The 19,658-nt window shown below is 35.6% G+C and overlaps 4 protein-coding genes across 13 annotated transcripts in view; 2 read left to right on the top strand and 2 right to left on the bottom strand.

The window, feature by feature from the left end:
- The first annotated feature begins 164 nt into the window (after window positions 1–164).
- LOC126854256 (deoxyribonuclease TATDN1) lies at window positions 165–2,643 on the top strand. Of its 2 annotated transcripts, none has more exons than XM_050600814.1 (5): window positions 165–514; window positions 890–1,073; window positions 1,255–1,644; window positions 1,732–1,935; window positions 2,157–2,643. In XM_050600814.1, exons 1-5 carry the CDS (start codon window positions 475–477, stop codon window positions 2,260–2,262), a joined length of 924 nt encoding a protein of 307 aa, XP_050456771.1. In that variant the 5' UTR covers window positions 165–474; the 3' UTR covers window positions 2,263–2,643. The 2 variants fall into 2 exon arrangements, with proteins under 2 accessions (XP_050456771.1, XP_050456772.1); XM_050600815.1 differs by lacking the exon at window positions 165–514 and adding an exon at window positions 522–603.
- Window positions 2,644–2,787: 144 nt separating this feature from the next.
- On the bottom strand, window positions 2,788–9,600 carry LOC126854224 (transmembrane protein 214-A). Its single transcript, XM_050600744.1, has 9 exons — window positions 9,323–9,600; window positions 8,744–8,958; window positions 7,861–8,550; window positions 7,532–7,742; window positions 7,324–7,463; window positions 4,277–4,403; window positions 3,669–3,934; window positions 3,433–3,584; window positions 2,788–3,354 (listed from the first exon to the last, which is right to left on the bottom strand). Exons 1-9 carry the CDS (start codon window positions 9,444–9,446, stop codon window positions 3,228–3,230), a joined length of 2,052 nt encoding a protein of 683 aa, XP_050456701.1. The 5' UTR covers window positions 9,447–9,600; the 3' UTR covers window positions 2,788–3,227.
- A 31-nt stretch (window positions 9,601–9,631) lies between these two features.
- LOC126854243 (transcription factor GAGA) lies at window positions 9,632–15,876 on the top strand. Of its 4 annotated transcripts, none has more exons than XM_050600783.1 (6): window positions 9,632–9,749; window positions 11,236–11,443; window positions 11,525–11,707; window positions 11,798–12,041; window positions 14,300–14,638; window positions 15,578–15,876. In XM_050600783.1, the coding sequence occupies exons 2-6, from the start codon at window positions 11,255–11,257 to the stop codon at window positions 15,874–15,876; spliced, it is 1,254 nt and encodes a 417-aa protein (XP_050456740.1). In that variant the 5' UTR covers window positions 9,632–9,749; window positions 11,236–11,254. The 4 variants fall into 4 exon arrangements, with proteins under 4 accessions (XP_050456740.1, XP_050456738.1, XP_050456741.1 ...); XM_050600781.1 differs by lacking the exon at window positions 9,632–9,749 and adding an exon at window positions 10,168–10,779; XM_050600782.1 differs by lacking the exon at window positions 9,632–9,749 and adding an exon at window positions 10,792–11,069.
- Window positions 15,877–16,358: 482 nt separating this feature from the next.
- Window positions 16,359–19,658, bottom strand: part of LOC126854233 (uncharacterized) — a 177,859-nt gene continuing 174,559 nt past the window's right edge. For 3 of the 6 annotated variants that reach the window (XM_050600760.1, XM_050600758.1, XM_050600759.1), the window contains 4 exons: window positions 18,869–19,103; window positions 17,679–18,058; window positions 17,191–17,475; window positions 16,370–16,878 (listed from right to left, as the gene is read on the bottom strand). In XM_050600760.1, coding sequence (XP_050456717.1) covers window positions 16,690–16,878; window positions 17,191–17,475; window positions 17,679–18,058; window positions 18,869–19,103 — 1,089 coding nt within the window. In that variant the 3' untranslated portion in view covers window positions 16,370–16,689. Of the gene's footprint in view, window positions 16,879–17,190; window positions 17,476–17,678; window positions 18,059–18,868; window positions 19,104–19,658 lie in introns of all 6 variants that reach the window. The other 3 variants (XM_050600755.1, XM_050600757.1, XM_050600756.1) reach the window with 3 other exon arrangements.

The raw sequence follows: 19,658 nt of genomic DNA on the forward strand, positions 1-19,658 counted from the left end.
GAAATTCACATGCTATCTAAAAAATAAATTTAAACAAAATTAAATTCAGCTCATTAAATTCTTGCAATTCTTGAAAATAAATACATATATATTTTTAGAAATATATAAAATTATAAAATAATTATAAATTATGTGTTAGAGAAAAATTACATACGTTATGAAAATAGAAATCAGTGATAAAATCTATGGATATAAATTCCTTAATATCCTTTTCAAATTTTGAAAGATATATCCATCGTTTTTACAATCAAACGAAGAAATCAGAATTCGGTAGTCACAGCAATCAGATCGATGTTACGCGTCCAGACGAATTCTACTGCGCATGAAGGCGCAATGTCAGTTCTGCCCGAGCGTCTGGCTCTCATCCATGTGTCAATCTGCTGAACCGGTTAAACGAGTGACACCTGCTAACCTCTACATCTAATCTCGAGCCAATTTCCTCGGGCTCGGATAATCCGCACAGGAGCAATTCCTATGCTCGGAGCTAAAATGTCCAATCTACGGAAGTTCATAGGTAAACGTACTTCGATCATCTTTCATGTCTGCTCTCGACGAAATTGCGTACTCCGTAGTAGAGTCACGCACACACACCCTCGTGTAAAGGTTATAACGATATCAATAATCAATTCATTAAAATCGCTTCTAATCGATAGTCGGTGAATTTTTTGATTATCGCACTTTCTGAAAAAATTTTCCTTCATCACCTTCGTGTTTCTTGAAACTGAAAAAGAGCATTAATTATTTTAGCATTGTCAATATTTTAGTACATGAAATAGAATATCTCCTATAATTTTCTTGTATTTGTATATATTGTATAATTTATATTATATAATTTTTTTTTTATAGATGATGAAGCTGTAATATTTTTTTATCATTTTAATTATTATAGATATTGGAGCTAATTTAACAGATTCTATGTATCAAGGCATTTATCATGGATCTCAAAAACATCAGCCAGATTTGGACAAGGTTTTAGAGAGAAGTTGGAAAAATAATCTTTCAAAAATCATTATTACAGCTGGTAGTGTGGAAGAAAGCAAAAAGGCACTTGAAATAGCAAGAACTGATGGCAAGTTCTTGATCCATCTCTTTAAATATATAAAAAATTAACCTAATATAAATTTTTGTCTTTTAAATTGATGCATTGTTTTAACTTTTAATGCATTTTGTAATAATTTACTATATTATACTAAATTCTTCTATTTTATCATCTACAAGTTGTTAATAATGATTAATCAACAATATTGCAGACAGACTATATTCGACGGTTGGTTGTCATCCGACTCGTTGCAATGAATTTGAAGAATGTGGCGATCCAGAAGGATATCTTAAAACGCTGTCGGATCTGGCGCTAAATAACAAGGACAAGGTTATTGCTATTGGTGAGATGGGCCTGGATTACGACAGATTGAATTTTTGCTCCAAAGAAATCCAAAAAAAGTATTTTGAGATGCAGTTATCGCTGTGTTCCACACTAAAGTTACCAATGTTCTTACACTGCCGCAATGCTAGTGACGATTTTGTGCGAATTCTGAGGAAGCACAAAAACGAATTGACGCCAGGCGTCGTACATTCGTTCGATGGCAATCCGGAAGACGCTAATTCTATATTACAATTAGGCTTGTACATCGGCGTCAATGGATGGTATGATTGATAGTGCGTGATTCTTGTGAAAGCTCGACAAACAGTTGAGAAAAGTTGAGTCGATGATAACATTGTTTTGCGTTTCAGCTCTCTGAAAACAGAGGAAAATCTTTTTGCGATCACTACCATTCCCTCAGACAGGCTTATGATAGAAACCGATTGTCCATGGTGTGAGATCAGACCGACTCACGCGTCCGCAAAGGATGTTATTACACATTTTCCTTCTGTAAAGAAAGAAAAATGGCAAGCAGACCAGATGGTTAAAGGACGGAACGAGCCTTGTACGATAGTGTGAGTATCTGGTGGTAATATTTCAATATTTCTTGAAAACAAAGCAAAAGCATGATACAATATAAAAATTGAAGAAAAAATTGTATCAATATGGAACATTTTTCTCTTCATGTCGCAAAATGACATTAAGTTTCGCTATTTGTTAAAAATTTTATAACAATAATTGTAATTTTAATATTTTTAAATTACGTATGTGATTTAATTACAATTTCTATTTGCAGTCAAATATTGGAAGTCCTAGCACGGATTAGAGACGAGGAAGAAGAGTATCTTTGTAATCAAATATACAAGAATACGATGAAACTCTTCTTTCCATATGAATTATAGTGTGCGATCACTGAACAGATTGCAAAAACGTAAATGCACCTAGAGTGCATCATTAATGATAGCACACTTGTGGAAGTGGAATCAGGGATAAAAGCTGTGAATGCATGCATAGAGATGAGAAAAGATATAGAAGAGAAACACGCTGCCGAAATGCTCTGTTGAAGGAAGGAAATGAAGACACTCACTTTTACATACGTAGCTTTATGGAGGTGGCTGTTGCCCACAGATCTCTTCCCATGAAAAACTTTAATATATTCTTGTTAAAATTATATTATATCATCATAATATCATATTTATCTATCGCATTTTGTCACTATTACTACCATCATCTCATTATTATTATTATTTGCGATATTTATTAATATTATTCTGCTATTTCTACAAATATCACTGTTGTCGCTGTTATTGCTCTGACCCATCTCTCTGTGAAGTGACTTTTTGTTAATTGATTACTATAAATGATCTTATTTTTTTCTAACTTTGGTAGTTTGCTCCTTCTCTTTATTACATTTACAAAAAAAGCTGTTACGAAAAACGATGATTTTATTTATGATCACTCAATATAATCGAATATATTCAATCAATATCCTCAAAATTATAAATGAAAATACAAAATACTAAAGTTCGCATTTTTGCGTATACAGAGACCTATAGATATATTATACATAGGTATATATTACTTATCAAGAATGATTTCAAAAAATGATAGAAGTATTTATCTTAATAAAAAAATGCTCGCGATTATTCATGTTTACCAGGTCACAAAATTTTCTTCGTCAGGACCAACCAAAATAAGATGCTCTCCTTTTGAGATATCACAGGTAAAATGGCCGACGTGTTCGTGATCTTCGAAAGCATATATGTAAAGTTTCCATGTCATAAATAATAAATGCAAAAATGCGTGGACAGATGGAGATTTCGTTACCAACGCAATAATGTTCGTAGAGGAAACCAATGGATTTTATTCATGGCACTTTGGAGAGAGTCTGCACTTTTTCATATACCCAATCATATGTTTGACTGGCATACGACTGCGTCGTATCGAAAGCCCATATAGCGTAACTTCGGAGATTATCCGGACTAAGTTTACCCCTGAAGAGAAAACATATACAATCATATACATATACGTTCGAGTGATGTATGCAGCTCCTATATAAGTGTAACACTTACACAAAGACATTCTTCTCCAACCACTGTATCGTTGCAGTGGAATGTTCAATAACTTTCTCTCCAATGAAAATGAAGGAAACTTTCACAAACTCCAGTGCTAGAAAACTTTTAGATTTAATTTCTTCTATAATACCTGGAGCGTAATATTCGATCTGTGCAAAAAAAAAAATCATTCTTTAAAACTATTATAAAATGTGTACATACAATATATCATTTAATATTTCTATTAAACTTACCCTGTCGAAAACTATAGGTATATTTTTTTCGACATACGTTGCAACATTGCTATATAGTTTAACAGAAATATTTCTTATTATAAGATAGATATCACCAGCTAATTTAACATATGGTGTACTTAAGTCTACGATAGCTTTGTAATATTCTGGTGAGCTATCCTTAATTGCTTTGTGTCCTGCGGACCAATATAACTTTACAGTAACCCATGATTTTTCTATATATTTCAATATTCCAGTAGTTTTCAAGAACTTTCCAATTTGGGACGCTACAATACAAAAATGTCAATATATAACAAAATAAAAGATCAATTTGCATCTTCAATTTAATTACAAGAGAAATTAGTAAAGAGAGATAGAAATATTAATAGTCATGATGTTTATGATAGCAATGGAAGTTTTTGCCAGTCAATCATGACAATATGCTTATACCATTATGAAAATTATATAGTAATGAGATTGTGTTCCTCTGAATAAAAATTTTACATAAAATGCCAATTGTAAAGATTTAAAAACAGATAAGAAAATGATCATTTTTTCAAATGATAAGCATGATATTATGAAATAAGAAGCAAATAGAGAATGACTAGTGTTGTTTGCAAGAGCCTTACCCTCAAAAGAGCCATGCTTCTGCGTATCGTATGCTGCAATAGCACCAATAAGCATTAATAGAAGAAAACTGGCAGATCTCCATGGAAAACTGCGACGTGTGGAAGAGGTCATTTTCTTCAATATTATCTGAAAGAATAAATAATGAAATCAGTTTCTCAAAAATTTATTTTATTCCAAAACTTGAACGACAATCATCTTTGAAAGATGACTGCTCAAACGTCACTCGAAAATCTCGTCTTTCTATCAACATATGTTTTTCGCATTGGCTTCTTATATGCACGCAAGAATCAATTTCAATTGTAATAAATAAAATTACGTCAGATCTACAAAAGTAATCGCGACTATCGTGCTTATCAGAAGTGAAATATATACGAGAGAGAAACCATACTTCGTTAGACTTTGAAATCATGATAACGTGGAAATTGATTAACGATAACGATAACTTTTTTTATCGGTAATATATTGACAAATCGGCCTATCATCGATATATTGAAAAAATACAGCTGAATCAGCTCCCGATCTGTCATCTCGAGCGCGATTTCCATCATATAAATAATTACAAATGTCGAAATATCGGCGATTACGAGACACACACACACGCACACACACATACGCACGTATATACACATAGATACGCGCGATATTTTATCTTACCTGCGGAAAATCGAGATGTGTGAGAGGCGTTTATGTATAATAGACTTCGCCGATCTCGATCCGCGATGTGCTCCGAAAAAAAAGAAAAACGTGCAGAGACACGAACGATGTCAGTGTCGTATAGCTGATCGCGTCGTGAGGGGGCAACGAGAGCGATCAATAAGTCGCGTGCACTCCCGAAAACAACTACCTAACCTGCGAGAGCAGATGCGATGGAGTTTGTTCGAATCCAGCCCGCCACCTCTCGTCGTCGAACAGGGACGAAGGTGCCCGAGCCGAGCGGGTTCCAGAAATTCACGGCCGATCAAACGTTAAACGTCAAACGTCAAACGTCAAACATCAAATGTCAAACGTCAAACGTGGCGCCGAGGAATTCCTCGAATCTTTTCGCGGCACGAATTTCACCGCTAAAACTTTCGAAACTCTCCGAAATCTTTTTCAATCGCGAAGAAGCACGTCGCCGACAAATCTATATATTATATAAAAAATATTTGCAGAAATAAATATAAATTTACCTTTTCGATCGCGCACTATGATCTCTATTTAATAACACCAAGATAGTAATGGAGAAATGTTATTTAATTTTAATTAACTCCAACTCGCGTGGAATCTCCGATCTCTTTATTATGTGGATAAGTCATTCCTCTTCGGAGAAGTTAAGTAGAATAACGCGCGATGTTTACGGAACGAACATCTTACCGCGGAATATATCGAGAGACAGAGAACACACATCCACACACGTATTCACATATACGTATTTATATATACATGTATGTAAATAATGAATATATATTTGATATCAATTTGTAAAAAAAAGAATTTATAATATCGATATCAATGATACGGGAAGTTCAACTTGTTGATAGACATGTATACGTACTCGAGGACGTGGGAATAATGACTACGTAGAATAACACGTACTGACAAAGATTGCGACGTAAATTGCGAGTCTAATCAACGACGACGTTGTTTCACGAAGCGCGTCTATTGACCATGACGCTTCCTTTTTTATTGTTTATGTCGATTAGGAATTAGTACACTTTCTCTAAGAGATGTTAGTTATAACTAAATTTTTAATGTCATTCAGTTTCATGTATATTGTGTTTTTCTAATCTTGCACTTTCTACTTCTTACGTTTTCCTTTCTCTTCTCTCGAAAACTATATAATATTATTTACACACATATTCTTATAGATAAATAAAAATATAAAAAAATATTTTATTATAAATATAATTAAATATAATTAATTAATTCGTAAATAAAGAGATATTTTATGATAATATTAAATGGGATCTTCATATTTCATATTAGATGAGATTTAGAAGATTAATCAAGTTCTCATTTAAATATATCTACGTTACATTTGGAGAGTGTAAATATGATAATGAATTGAAAGTTGTTTGAATAGTAAGCGCAAAAAAATTCCTACAAATTTATACAAATCTAGAGCAGTTCAGTGAAGGGGAGAAATGCTTTCTAAATTTAAGTGTCCATAACTGTCTATCCGTCAGAGTAAATAAGTTTTTTAAGTGTTCGCACACCACAAGTTACGTGGAACACCGCGAGACACGCAACGTATTAAATTAGATGCAAATTTATGTTCGTTACCTGCGCACAATCGTTGTTAGAAGCCGAATGTGGCGTGTAATATTCTGAAATTTACGACGTAATTGATTTTAATAACTAATAATTTTTTACGCGCTATTCCCGTGCATTTATCGACGCCTACATAGCTCTTGTAAACACAATATATATGACTCCAATAAAATGCAATGTTTTTATGACTCGTTGCGCTACTTGTACAATATTGAAGAAAATACATATTCATTGCATTTGTTACTCAAGTAAATGCAAAGAAAACGATTATAACTTTCATTGATTTGGAAATAAATAGATAATTAAGTTTTTTTTTTTATAATAACGGATAAACAATTTCTTTTTAACGAACATTTATATTGTGATTATTATGTGTGATATTTTTTATTTTCTATAGAAAAAATAGGTATATTATATATTCATATTAAAATGGATGTGGAAAACACTTTAAGTTGCAATCAAAAACACGATATATTATCAGATAATGCAATTGATTGATAAAAATAAATATCTGTAATATTTAGTGCTGTGTTCACGTTTTCTTCAATTTAATTATAAATTCATTTGTATTATATTTTGAAAGCACAACTCGTGTTTATAATATTTTATATTATAATTTATTATATATTATATATTTATATATAATATATAATATATATTTTATATAAGATTATCTATATATTATATATATATATATATATATATATACATATATATATACATATATATATATTTATATTATATATTTCTATATTATAATTAAAATTTTGTAAATATAATAATGCATAAAACTCACCTGAGATGTTTTTTTGCATGTAAGCGCCAAATTTTCGTCTTTGGCTTTTTTCCATTTTTCATTATTATTTTGGATAAATCCGAGAGCTTCTTTCAAGTGCTTAGCTTTGAGCTTTGCTTGCAAATTAGGTAAATTCGTATCTATAAAAATGATTTTATGTAAATTATGCATCCATTCATTTTGAAATATGAAAAGCGCAGACACTTACCGATATACGACAGAAGAAGACTGGATTGATATAAATGCTTGGTATAAATAGAACTCCAAATAGTAAAACAAAGAGGTTCCGTGACGAGGCAGTCTGCGAGAGCTTTAACTAACTCATGTCTATAGTTTGGATCTGATTTTTGCGATACTTTTCCCATTAACATCTCGAATAATTTCGTGTAACTTATATCCTTGTTCCTAAACAATATGGACTGCAAAAGATATTATTTAATTCGTTTTATGGCTGTTATCGAACAATGTCAAACGTGTCGGCAAGTTTAGCGCATGCATCGCATGTTTACATAATTAATCTCTCACTCCATTACTTACTCGCAACTTGTCAATACTCGTGCTAATCTCTTTTCCCAGATTTGCTGGTTGTATATTCTGAAATCTTTGAGAATAGGTGTCCATAATAATATCCAGGTACAGATCCAAACTAAGATCATGAACATTATCGTGACCGAAAACGAGATCATTGAGAACCTGCACGACATAGCTGGAGTAACCCTTCGTTTCTAGCATCGGCGACATTACCTCATGCCAAATCTTCAGGCCGACTGCTAAATTCTTTTTGCCGGCTTGCGACCAAGCCCACAAAAGAGACAAGCCAATGTTCTTCCTGTTTTCGTAAGAGTTTCTTATGCTAATCAATTTGGGAATGTTGGCGGCGGTTATCTCGGGATTTAAATGCGCTAGCAACTGTAAAAATATCTTATGTCCGACAACGGGGATGCCCTTGACCATGTCGGTGGCCATCGCCGTAAGAATATTCTCGTAAAAAATTTGTATAGTCTGCTGTCCCGCCATTTCCACTGCCTGTTCGAGTATGGAAGAGATCGCCTTAGGTACTAGACTTAATGGATAATCCTTGGGTTTTCCTGAGAATATTGTGTCTTCCTTGCTAATGGGTATCTTGATGTTCAGGAAAGCATCGAGTTCCTTCAACCAAAGCAAGGGAGCTTCAGGAAATCTGATTTGCGCAGTGGTCAGAAGTTCATTGAGCTCTTGCACAGTGATCTGTGTACATTATAAGAAATTAATATTATAGAAAGTAATATTATAATAATTCAATGTTTGCGCTTTCACAAAAAAAATTTTTTTTTGTTAAAATATAAGAATAAACTTGGTTTAATATATTAAATGCACAAATATAATAAAAAATTAACAGCAATGGTTCTACATGTCTATTTTAAATCAAAAGAAGTCTTACTGCATTTAATGCATCCTTAATAGTTTTTGGAGGTTTTTCCTTTGGCTCTTGTTTCTTTTTCTCAGTTTGCTGCTGCTGTTTTTGCTGCTGTTGCTGCTTCTTCTTTTCCTCATTCTCTTTTGTCTTGTGCTCTTTCCCTTGTGCCTTAGCAGGTTTTTTATTCTCCTTATTTCCATCCAGATTATCATACAATGTCTTTACTTGACTCAATGGTACTAAAATCAAACATAAATTCAGTCAGATAATGTTCTTAATATTAGAGCAAAAAAATTTATTCTTTCTTATAAAGTAATAATAATTTAAAGTAATTTGTCACAAACTGTAAACATCAAGTCTATTATTTTGCAACAAGAAAGGATAATAGCAGAATGAATCGATGGCAAAAAAGTACATACATTAGTACCATATTGTGACCGTTTTTTTCAAGCATAGCTGATTCGCTGTTCACTTGGATTCCATAATTTTTATCTTGCAATTGTATAGACAAAGTTGCGACAAATTGAGGAGTAAAGTTAAGAAGTTAAGAAGTTATAAAATTGAATTGCCAAGCAGGTAGATAGGTTATGACAGATGACTTACAGAAGTCCTCAACTTTCGGCGCGTTCTCGATAAATTTCTTCTTCTCGGCCTTCGTCAGCTTGCTGGACTTGTCGTTTCCCCTGTCCTTCTTCCTGCTGACCAATTCCCAGCTACCGGACGACATCGTGACAGACAAACGCACAGTTCAACGACAATATGAATTACGCGCTAACAACAATACACGATACACCATTGACTCCAAAAGGCACTGGAGTTGACTGGAGTTAGGTATAGCTACAGTGACCGGAGCGGAGCAAAAACTTGTTGGCGAGGTGTCAATTGACGCACAGTGGTACGTGGTAGCGCATGCGTAGTCATCGAATTGCCACGCGCACCGGCGAAATACGTATTATAAGTTCGTTCCTTTTACTGGCGCTTTTCATATCACGTAGCTGTAGCTCCTCATTTTCTCCTTCCTTAAAAGATCGTAAGTAGTATCTACAAGTAGCACAGCTGTTTTATGTCAAATAAGAGAGAGAGAGGATATCTCTTAATAATTAACTCAGCTATTTTACGTTAGGTTACACAACACGCAACATCACAATATAAAATACACAATATATATATATATATATATATATATATATATATATATATATATATATATACAATATAAAATATAAATATAATATAATGATGAGAGAGAAAGAAAGAGAGTGGCAGAGAGTGAAAGAGAAAAGGAAAGAGGGGAAGAAGGGAGAAAGAGAGACAGAGAGAGGAGAGAAAGAGAGAGGAGGGAGAGAGAGAGGGGAGAGAGACAGAGGAGAGAGAGAGAGAGAGAGAACTGTCATAAATTAATAACGATATTTCACAAATGATTATATTGACTTTCGTTCAACTCTTCAATAAATTTTCGATTGCACCGCTAAAAAATTAACAATATTTCTTTGACACACGTCAATCGAATGATTCGCGCCCTTTCAATGAACTTCCGGCTGCGGTTCATTCTTCCTCCGTTGACCGCGCGCTGCATCGCGTAGCACACTGTGACGTAGTACATACATACATATACGTATATACAAGTGCGTTTGTACACTGATGTACATGTGCACGCATACGCAATCGCTTCTGACAGGGTTTGAAGTTGAAGTTTGAATCTCAGTTTGAATCTCTCGCCTGGAAAGTCGCGTGCTGGCGCCGCAGCTCTGAAAACGAATTCCGCGACTATCATCGCGTCGTCGTGCGTTCCGCCCGTGCGATGCTCCCGTTCCCCGGACGACATCGCGTCGCCGCCTGACACCCTGCGTGCGATTTGAATCTCGCAGCCGCCCCCGACTCTCGACTTATGTGACCCGTGCGCGAGTACGACTTTCTCCAACCTAATTTCGTTTCGTGTAACTACCAATTGGGAGAGATCGACGCGACCGCGTTCGCGATCGTCATCGTCGTCGTCGTCGTCGTCGTCGTCGTCGCCGCCGCCGCACTGCCGCTGCGACGAGAGGCCTACGTTGCCACAGGTAGCCGTTGCGTTTGTTAGGTTAACTCGCGGCACGACGCCGCGACGCTCAATCGGGTGGGGGCACTAATTAAGGAACGTTGGATGGGGGAAGACGACGAGCACACACGCATCGTTACCGTTAGCTAGCGGATTGTCGTTGCATGTGTTGCTTCGTATCAGTCTTCTTGGAATATTCTGGGGATAAATCTGTGTTTGAATGTTCATTTTCTATGTGAAATATTATTTAATTAAAGGGAAACTTTGCTGCTGTGTTTATTTCATTCATTGTATCTCATCAGCTGTTTCTAGGTTTGTCCTATAATGAGATAGAATATGCAAAAATTGTGTACACAATAATCATAGCTTTGATGAATCTGATATTGAATGCTATGATATGTTTTATCATTGAATATGACAGTGTGAAAGTTGTATATAATAAAAAATTAAGTAATTATGTCAATATATTCGCTTACAGTTGAATTAGTCAATACGGAATGGGTAGCAGTAACCAACTCTACAGTCTCTCGTGGGGAGAATTCAGTTCCTCTCTGGTCTCCGCAGTGCAGCTATTGAGAGGACATGGCGATTTAGTGGATGTTACCTTGGCTGCCGGTGGTCGCAGTTTTCCTGCGCATAAAATTGTTCTCTGCGCAGCCAGTCCGTTCCTCTTGGATCTGCTCAAGGTTGTGTCATTGTTTTAATGGGATTGTTAGGAAAGCATAATTTGAAAATTTTGTAAAATTTGACAAAATATTTACTCACAGAGTACTCCCTGCCAGCATCCAGTGGTTATGCTGGCAGGAATTGGAGCAGATGATTTGGAGTCTTTGTTAGAATTTGTATACCGAGGAGAGGTAAGCGTTGAGCCATCGCAGTTGCCTTCCTTGCTTCAGGCTGCCCATTGCTTGTGTATCCATGGATTAACACCACCAACTGTAGTAACAGAGGTACATTTCTAATACACTCTTGCACATTGGCCTTAAATAGAAAAATCGAGTGTTTTTTATGTAATATATAATTAAATTATATATATCTAGAGTGGAGAAGAAGTTCCTGCATCAGCAATACCAACACCCAGTGAAGGTTTATCAAGGACACTCAACTCGTATAATTCATTGAAACGGAGAAAAAAGAGGAGAAAATCGTCCACATCTTCTGGAAAATGGCCCTGCACTAGTAATACTACCGATGTTAGTGAAAGCAGACTTGTAGATGATAACAACAGAACAATGCCTTATGAAAACAAGGATGATGACGCTACAGATCAGACTGATGATACAGGTAAACATTTCGCAAATATTTTATTTTGATAAATTAATTTTATATCTCAAGTGAGAAACAAAGTTCAAGATACAAGCTATGAAAGATTTTGTAAATTTTCTTGATTTTTTGGAATAGTTTTTGTGTAACAAAATATTATATAATAAAAATACTTGTTTCATTTTTTAGGTACTGTATAATTTGTCTCAGAGATGAGTTTTCTTTTACTTCATTTATTTTAGATAATCGTATGTCACTGCAATTTTTGAGTTAATTTCGGTAATTGTAAGATTATAATTAAGCAGGATGTAAGATAGTTAAGATGTAATAGTAATTTCACTTGTGTTTTGTGTCCGATGCATTATGTTTAGCAATAATCATCATTAAATTATACCAAATATTTTTTATGAGAGGCTCTGTACATATATATATAGGCCTTGTTTTTCGCTTTAATTAAAACGGACACAAGCACAACCATCGATCGGGTTGAACTGCAATTCTGATTGGTCGTCCTCCAATTCGTTCGACCGAAAGAGAGAGAGAGAGAGAGAGCGAGAGAGGGAGAGAGAGAGAAAGAAAGAGAGAGAAAGAGGGAGAGAGAAAGAGAGAGGGAAAGAGAAAGAGAGAGCGAGAGAAACAAATTCAAAGCAAGCAAGCTAAAGCAACGTCAGTTCAGCCCCGTATGGTAACATTGTGTTTGTGTCTGTTAACAGCGGGCAACTGCCTGGTTGGAAACACGAACGCGAACAATCATCAGGGTGGCAGTCATTCACCGCGACTTCAAGAATCATCCATCGCAGATAATCATCAGGCGGTGCATCAGGATCACATCTCGGATGGCGAGTCGCATCTGCAGCCATTGATGCCGATGCAATTCTCACCGCTGCACATACCACAGTTTCACAGTTCACTGGGTTTCCCATCTGCTTTGTCGTTGTCCAGTTTAGCGGCCACTCAGACAGGAAGCGTGAATCAATCGAAAACGCGCGGCGCTTCCGATTGTCCAGGTGTCTGTCCGCTTTGCGGTGCGACGCTGCGCCAGGCGAGGAATTTGCGCAGGCACCTGTTGTCCTCGTGCAAGTATCGGTTCAGTAACAATTCGACGACGACTACGACGGCGCACAATTCCGATACGATGGTACTGATCAAGTCTGAAGTTGAATCGCCCGGTTATAACGATCAATCTGTGACTTACGGGACCGACAGTGGCAGTAACAGTTGCGAGCAGATAGTTTGTAAGCCCAGCCTACCCTCGCCGACGTTGCATGGGCCTGAGAGCGCGGTTTCGCCACCGAGCAGCATCCCGTCACCAACGACCGCCAGATAAATGTACAGGGAGGAAACTCGTCAAAACGAACACGAGCGTCGTTATTGATTATTCGTTTCGTAGTCTTGCGGATTTTATTCGATTGTGTTACGGTGATTGAATTCGAGAGTGCTATGACAATGTTACGTGAGGATGAAAAAAAAAGTCTCGTGTTATTTGTATAGTTTAGTTATTCATTTATGCGAACGGTTATTTGTAATTACTCGCATTATTTAATTAGATCAATTCGAAATGTATTTATGCGATTAAGTTTATACATGAATCTTCCACGCCTTAGAGTGTAAGGATATCGTAGGATTAATCAATGCAGTTTCAAGTATAGCGGAAAAAGTTATATCGTGAGATAAAAGATTCTTATTCTTTTACTATATGTCTTATACGATAATCGGGATTTCTTATAATCGTGCAATTCGAGTTCGTCCATAATTCATTTTACTGCCTTTTTAATTTCCTTGTCATGAAATGGTCTAATAGCAATATATATATATATATATATATATATATATATATATATATATATATATATATATATATATATATATATTAGCTAATTGTATTTGCGAGTACCATTTTTTTAATGAAACCGAAGATCTTCCCTAAACAGCCACAAGGTGAAATCGGTGCACATTCCTATTTTGTAATGACGGACTTTGCTGTGTACGCGTGGACCGTTGACAATAGTATGTGCATATACGAAATAATTAGCATTTCGATTGAAAAGGAGAAATATAAGATAATGTATTATCCAGTTTCTTTTCTTTTGCAAATAAACTATGTGATACTGTATGTTGCGTTATTTTTCACGAAAACACAACTTTGGCGTGAGTTACACATGCGTTGCTATCTCATCTATTTTACCATACCAGAGACACGATGTCTAAGTCGAGGTGAGATGCTCACAATGTTTTGCGTTGAAATCTATCTAGCTTTGACGAGGAATTTGACGTTTCAGGAGACGGATTGTCGAAGACGCGCAGTCTGTCCGATCAGCCGGCGTCGTGTCCGTTATGCGGCGCGATTCTACGCCAATCGAGAAATCTTAGAAGACACTTGGAGCTTCTGCACTTTGGTCTGGGTAATAGCGGCAAGTCCGGCATACACGCGAGGCATCGGCGATCGGCGACGGACAGGGCCAACGATTTCGGTCTGTCATCGTTGGCGTGCGTTCGTCCCACCGCCAGGATAGACTCGCACCTCGCTGCGAGGTCCTCCGAGGCCTCGGACTTTTCCATGATGACGCCTTTATCGATCGCCTCGTCCGTCAGTTCCGCGTCGAGCGTCAGTCTTCCAGGTGAATCGCATTTCAAATCACTTAAGATAACAAAAGAATTATATATAGGAGAAAATAATTTTTTTTTTGAGAAAAAGATACAGAATATTGTATATAAAATATAGAATAAAAAAGATTTTATTCATTATATATGGAACGTTGAGAAAATAATAATCGTTAATGAACTTGTTATAAATCATTGATTCGACAGAGAAATATTACAAATGAGAGATATTAAAATTTTATTGTCATGCTTTATACGCATTATACGAGGCACGCGGTATTGTTGAAGGATTAGTGGATGCGATTATCGTTTTTGCTAAAGCGATTACACGCGAATATTCAGGTGAATTTACAAATCTCGTCTTTATATATAAACTTTGTATTCATGCAATTACAAACACTGATAAATAATTTTCAGTGTTTTGCGAGAACGCGATTGCAATCGAGATATATTCGCTTGGGATTTTGTCATTTATTATATTATTATGGATTAAATTCTTGGCATATTAAATATCATATTTGTTTAAAAACAAATTGCGAACATCTATTCTATGCTGTTGTCTGCGCTTATTTTCATGAAACGTCATTCCGATATAATTGTATTGTTTTTTTATTCTAAAATATTATAAATAGTAATGCATATTTAATCACTAACATTACTATGATAATGTTAATAAATATTTTTTAATTTATAAATTATTTATTTTTTTTAATTAATCTTAACTGATAAATATTCCAGGCTAATATTTCTGAAATATGACGTTTTTTTGTCATCAAAATATAATTTATAATTTTATAAAATTCAAATTTTTTCATGCATATATATATATATATATATATATATATATATATATATATATACGTATCTATTATAATAAAAATATAAATACACGAGGGTATAAAGGCTCGATTACCTAGTACAACATCAACAAACCTAGATCTCTTCAATGTCCATAGGAAACTTGATAGGTTCGAGTTCGAGCTTGTTAGGTTCCAACGAACAAAACGGACATCCGCTGCCAGGATCCACTCCTGCCACGTGCAATGCGTCAATGGTGCCACCGACCAACGGGATCTATTCCTCGGACGGCGGTGCCAGCATGTTAAGCTGCCTGCTACCGTCGTTGCCTACCTTGCCACCCTTTTCCGCGTCTCACGACGTGTTTCGACATGGCGAGATGTTACGTGCGGGAATCGCCTATCACGATTCTTCCCGACAGCATGCCAGGCACATGCAGCGCACCGATGTCACCTAACTTGGCGACGGTTCCCCATGTTGCGATCGCTCCGCAGGAGAAGCGCGAGCGTGCCGCTTTGTGTTATAAACGAATCGAAGAGTGACAGAATTAGAGCAGAGTACTTACTTAGATAGTATTTACGAAGTAGAGTACTTTACGAATTAGCTTATAAGGGCATGGATATTTAAGGGCAATGTAGCTGTCGTGGACGCGCGTATATTGAAAATGCCGCCGGTGATATAGTGATAAAATTAATGTGATGAATGTGTAACGATGAATGTAGCAATAATGTGTTGTATTAGAAATTTTTTTACTCGGTGCTCTGTGTATGTGGATTAAAATATATACACAATCTATAAATAATAAATCATTTAGTAAGAAAATGTATTCGGTTTCTTTCTTTTTTTAGATTTTTAGCGATATTTGAATATAAAAATTTGGTTTAAGATTTTCGACGTTTTATTGAAATTTTTTAAAAACGATTTTTAAATAAATATGCAAAATGAAATTCATTTGTAGCGTATGTCTAATTGCAACATCGAGCTTGATAACTATTTATACGAGATTCATGTTGCCCCCGATAAAATGATTACTTACTTATTTTAATTATTTTCGATCATTAGATTCTTCCATCAGTTACTTAAGTCATCGAATCGAAAAAAAAGGAGCTTTTCTTTTATCAATCTCAAACTCGAGAAAATCGAAAAAAAAGCCGTAAGAATCTATCACTTGCATTCTCTTCACGAAAAAAGTTCTTTTACCTCGAATATTCACAATCTTTGAGATCATAATCACGATCCTTAAGATCCACAGTGGTCTTTGAGATCATAATCAGATGATCAGATTCATTTCCTCGCGAGACTGACTATGTCCTAGAACAAATGGCCAATTTCTACTGGAGATCCTTTCAAGCTCTCCTTCGAGGAGCTTCAATAGATCATCGAAATATCGCAACTCATGAATGTCTTCTATCAGCTTCCTTGTATCACACGACAAATCAACTGCTTTCTTTTCGTCGCACTGTCAATGTAAAATTTGCAGATATGTAAAAATTAGTTATATAATAAGTCGTTATAAGACTTTAGTCAATTATAGGAAAGGAGAAATTTCGAGATACAAAAATAAAATACATTTCTCTTCTGTATCTAAATTCAAGTGCACATAGTTTTGCCTAGAATTTTAGATACAAAAGTATATATACTTGAAATCTTTTGAATAACTCTTCAAAAAATTTCGCTGACTATGAATTCGTATTCATTAAAAATCTAGAACTATTCAATTCTTGCTAATAATTTCATGTTGATGAAAGAAAAAGATAGGCAAGATACTTACTTGAAAGTTTGTATGTAAACCGTATATATTTTTGTGTATCTCTTTATTGCCGAGCTGCAGCCGTTCTATTTTATCGCGAAGATGGCATATCCAATTATTCGAATCGGAAACTGTCGGCGGTACTTCAGCGTCCGTTTCTATAGCCAGAGCCAATCTGGTTAACCGATCGTGAGAGGTTGTGCCATCGCAGAAGGAATCCTCTTCCAGGAGGATCCTTGCTTCTTCGGCATCGCTTTGAAGATTCTCGAGGATAGATGTTACTTCGTTGATGGCGATATCTCGATGCTGCGGTTAAATTTATTTTGTTTTAATTGACAAGTAAATTGACAATTTAAATAAATCAACTTATTCAAATCGAGGAAGAGATAGTTTTCAAAATTCCTCTTTTACATTATTTCAATCCATAAGTTATATTCAAGAATTGATTTTTCGTTCAGCAAAGAGTTAATGACTTTCAATTTTACTACAATTCGGAGCTTTAATATTACATTTCTAAAAGTGCCGATACAATCTCTCGATGCGATCGCCAGCTCGTCGCAGAGACACATCGGATGAGTGCTTCGCGAGTCACTCTGCGTCTCCAAGCTCCAATCGTTGCTCTGTATACCGGAAGTGTCCTCGAGGGAGAGTGGTCGGCTGATCAGATCCTTGTTGTCCCCGATAGAATTCAATCTATCATAGCTTGATCTACTGCTACTGATCGTTCCCGTACTTTGTTCACTGCGATCTCGATCAGCTGGATGATCATCGTCCGATCTTACCGATGCGTTAAAGTCGTCCTTAATCCGTGGCTCGCGTTCGAAAGTGGACGAGTGAGTTCTTACATCCGTGACTGATAAATTCAGAAGCTTCCTTAGCTGCGTTGCACCTGCGTTCATGGTTTTATATATATTTTATGTGCGTATATATTCTCCCTAAATATATTTACTAAACTCTGATAAAGAGCACTAGATAAAAGAAAATAAGAATTTATCAGGCAATATCAGGAGTTTGGATTAAATAAAGATTGATCTTGTTGAAAGTCTAGAAATCTAATTACACTGTAAATAAGTTTAGAAGGAACTGATTCTAATTAATTTCTCCCTTGATTCTTATATTTTTTTTTTTGTGAATGCTTCAAAGTTTTTTAAATTTTGTTTTGACACTTTCGTAGAGATTTTAGTTTTATATAAATATATTCTATTACACAATGTTATTCGAGAAATAAAAAATAATAATTTATTGCTATATTTAAGTTATTCTAATTTTGTTCATCTGACAGGGAAAATGTCGTTCGAGCTCGAATTCGCATCATCGCTCAAGTCTCGGGGAGCCATGCGCTTCCATTAACTTTCTTCAGCTACTGCTCTGACAGACTCAATCGAGTCTCATCTATAAGATCGAAGCTCGACCGCAACAATGCCAGCAGCAGAGTTTTGCAGTCTCACGCTACTCGGCATCTTTCGCAGGCGTACAAAGCTACTGCGAGGAACGTGTTGGAAATGAAGTAAATCTGATATACGTCAAGCAACTCGATTCCGCGCATTGGTAAACCGCGAAACTTTATTAGGTCAGGTGCCGGCTTCGCTTCGGAGCACCGGAGGGACAAGCGTGCTTCTATCGGCACTTCCTTCGGGCGATTCGAACAGAAAAGGGAATGAGAAAAAGGGGAGAGAATTTTGTTAGATTCTACACATACCGATTTGCTTGGAATCGATGAGACAGTCCAATTGTTTTCGGCAATGGCGAGACTTCCGTTCTCTACTCTCGTTCTCCGGCTTAAGTCTCGCTTGTGAGAAGATAAAATGACGAGAAGACGGCACGAGTATCCGGTATTCCTGAGATCGGATCAGTCTTTCCGGAGTGTAGCAAATGGCTTTGAATTCCTCCCTCATGTTGTCTTGATTGTCGTCTTCAGTCATGGACCAAGTATTCTGCATCAAAATTAATTTATTAATCTTGCATTTATCATTCGAATTTAAATTAATTGGCGTGTCGTTGAAACTCTTTATAAATGTTATATGAAATATTTCATGATTGGCTGAAATGTGAATGAAAAAATTTTATACTTAAATTTATAAAAAAACAAAATATATAAAGATATTCCTATATATATATATATATATATATATATATATATATATATATATATATAAACTAATTTGTGATATATAAACTAATTTGTGAAAACAATTAGTCTTTAATTAAATAATGAATGCTGTAGTATATCGTTGTTTGCAAATAATATCGATCACTACATACTTATTTACTTAGTTCTAATTAACTGAATAGTCTTGCGATCCGATAATTGAATTGGACGCAATTCCGTAAAAGCGTAATGCATTGACGGGCAAAATAAAAGATGAAAAAAGTAACGTAAAAATCATTAAAAACCATATTTGCTGGATGGAGAAAATTACGGAAGTACAATCATGTGTGCACAGAGATTGTATATAAATGCTATAAATAAACTAAATCCCCCATTTAAA

This window comes from Cataglyphis hispanica, chromosome 13 (assembly GCF_021464435.1).
Source record: "Cataglyphis hispanica isolate Lineage 1 chromosome 13, ULB_Chis1_1.0, whole genome shotgun sequence".
In the NCBI taxonomy this organism is placed as follows: Eukaryota; Metazoa; Arthropoda; class Insecta; order Hymenoptera; family Formicidae; genus Cataglyphis; species Cataglyphis hispanica.

Coding starts and splice junctions, on each gene's coding strand:
- LOC126854224 (XM_050600744.1), bottom strand. CDS start 9,446: ATGTCGTCCGGTAGCTGGGAATTGGTCAGCAGGAAGAAGGACAGGGGA. Junction 7,743..7,860: donor CGAGTATTGACAAGTTGCGA/GTAAGTAATGGA, acceptor TATCTTTTGCAG/TCCATATTGTTTAGGAACAA. Junction 7,464..7,531: donor TCTTCTTCTGTCGTATATCG/GTAAGTGTCTGC, acceptor TCATTTTTATAG/ATACGAATTTACCTAATTTG.
- LOC126854243 (XM_050600783.1), top strand. CDS start 11,255: ATGGGTAGCAGTAACCAACTCTACAGTCTCTCGTGGGGAGAATTCAGT. Junction 11,708..11,797: donor CACCAACTGTAGTAACAGAG/GTACATTTCTAA, acceptor ATATATATCTAG/AGTGGAGAAGAAGTTCCTGC. Junction 14,639..15,577: donor GTCGAGCGTCAGTCTTCCAG/GTGAATCGCATT, acceptor CAATGTCCATAG/GAAACTTGATAGGTTCGAGT.
- LOC126854256 (XM_050600814.1), top strand. CDS start 475: ATGCTCGGAGCTAAAATGTCCAATCTACGGAAGTTCATAG. Junction 1,074..1,254: donor ATAGCAAGAACTGATGGCAA/GTTCTTGATCCA, acceptor TATTGCAGACAG/ACTATATTCGACGGTTGGTT. Junction 1,936..2,156: donor AACGAGCCTTGTACGATAGT/GTGAGTATCTGG, acceptor TTCTATTTGCAG/TCAAATATTGGAAGTCCTAG.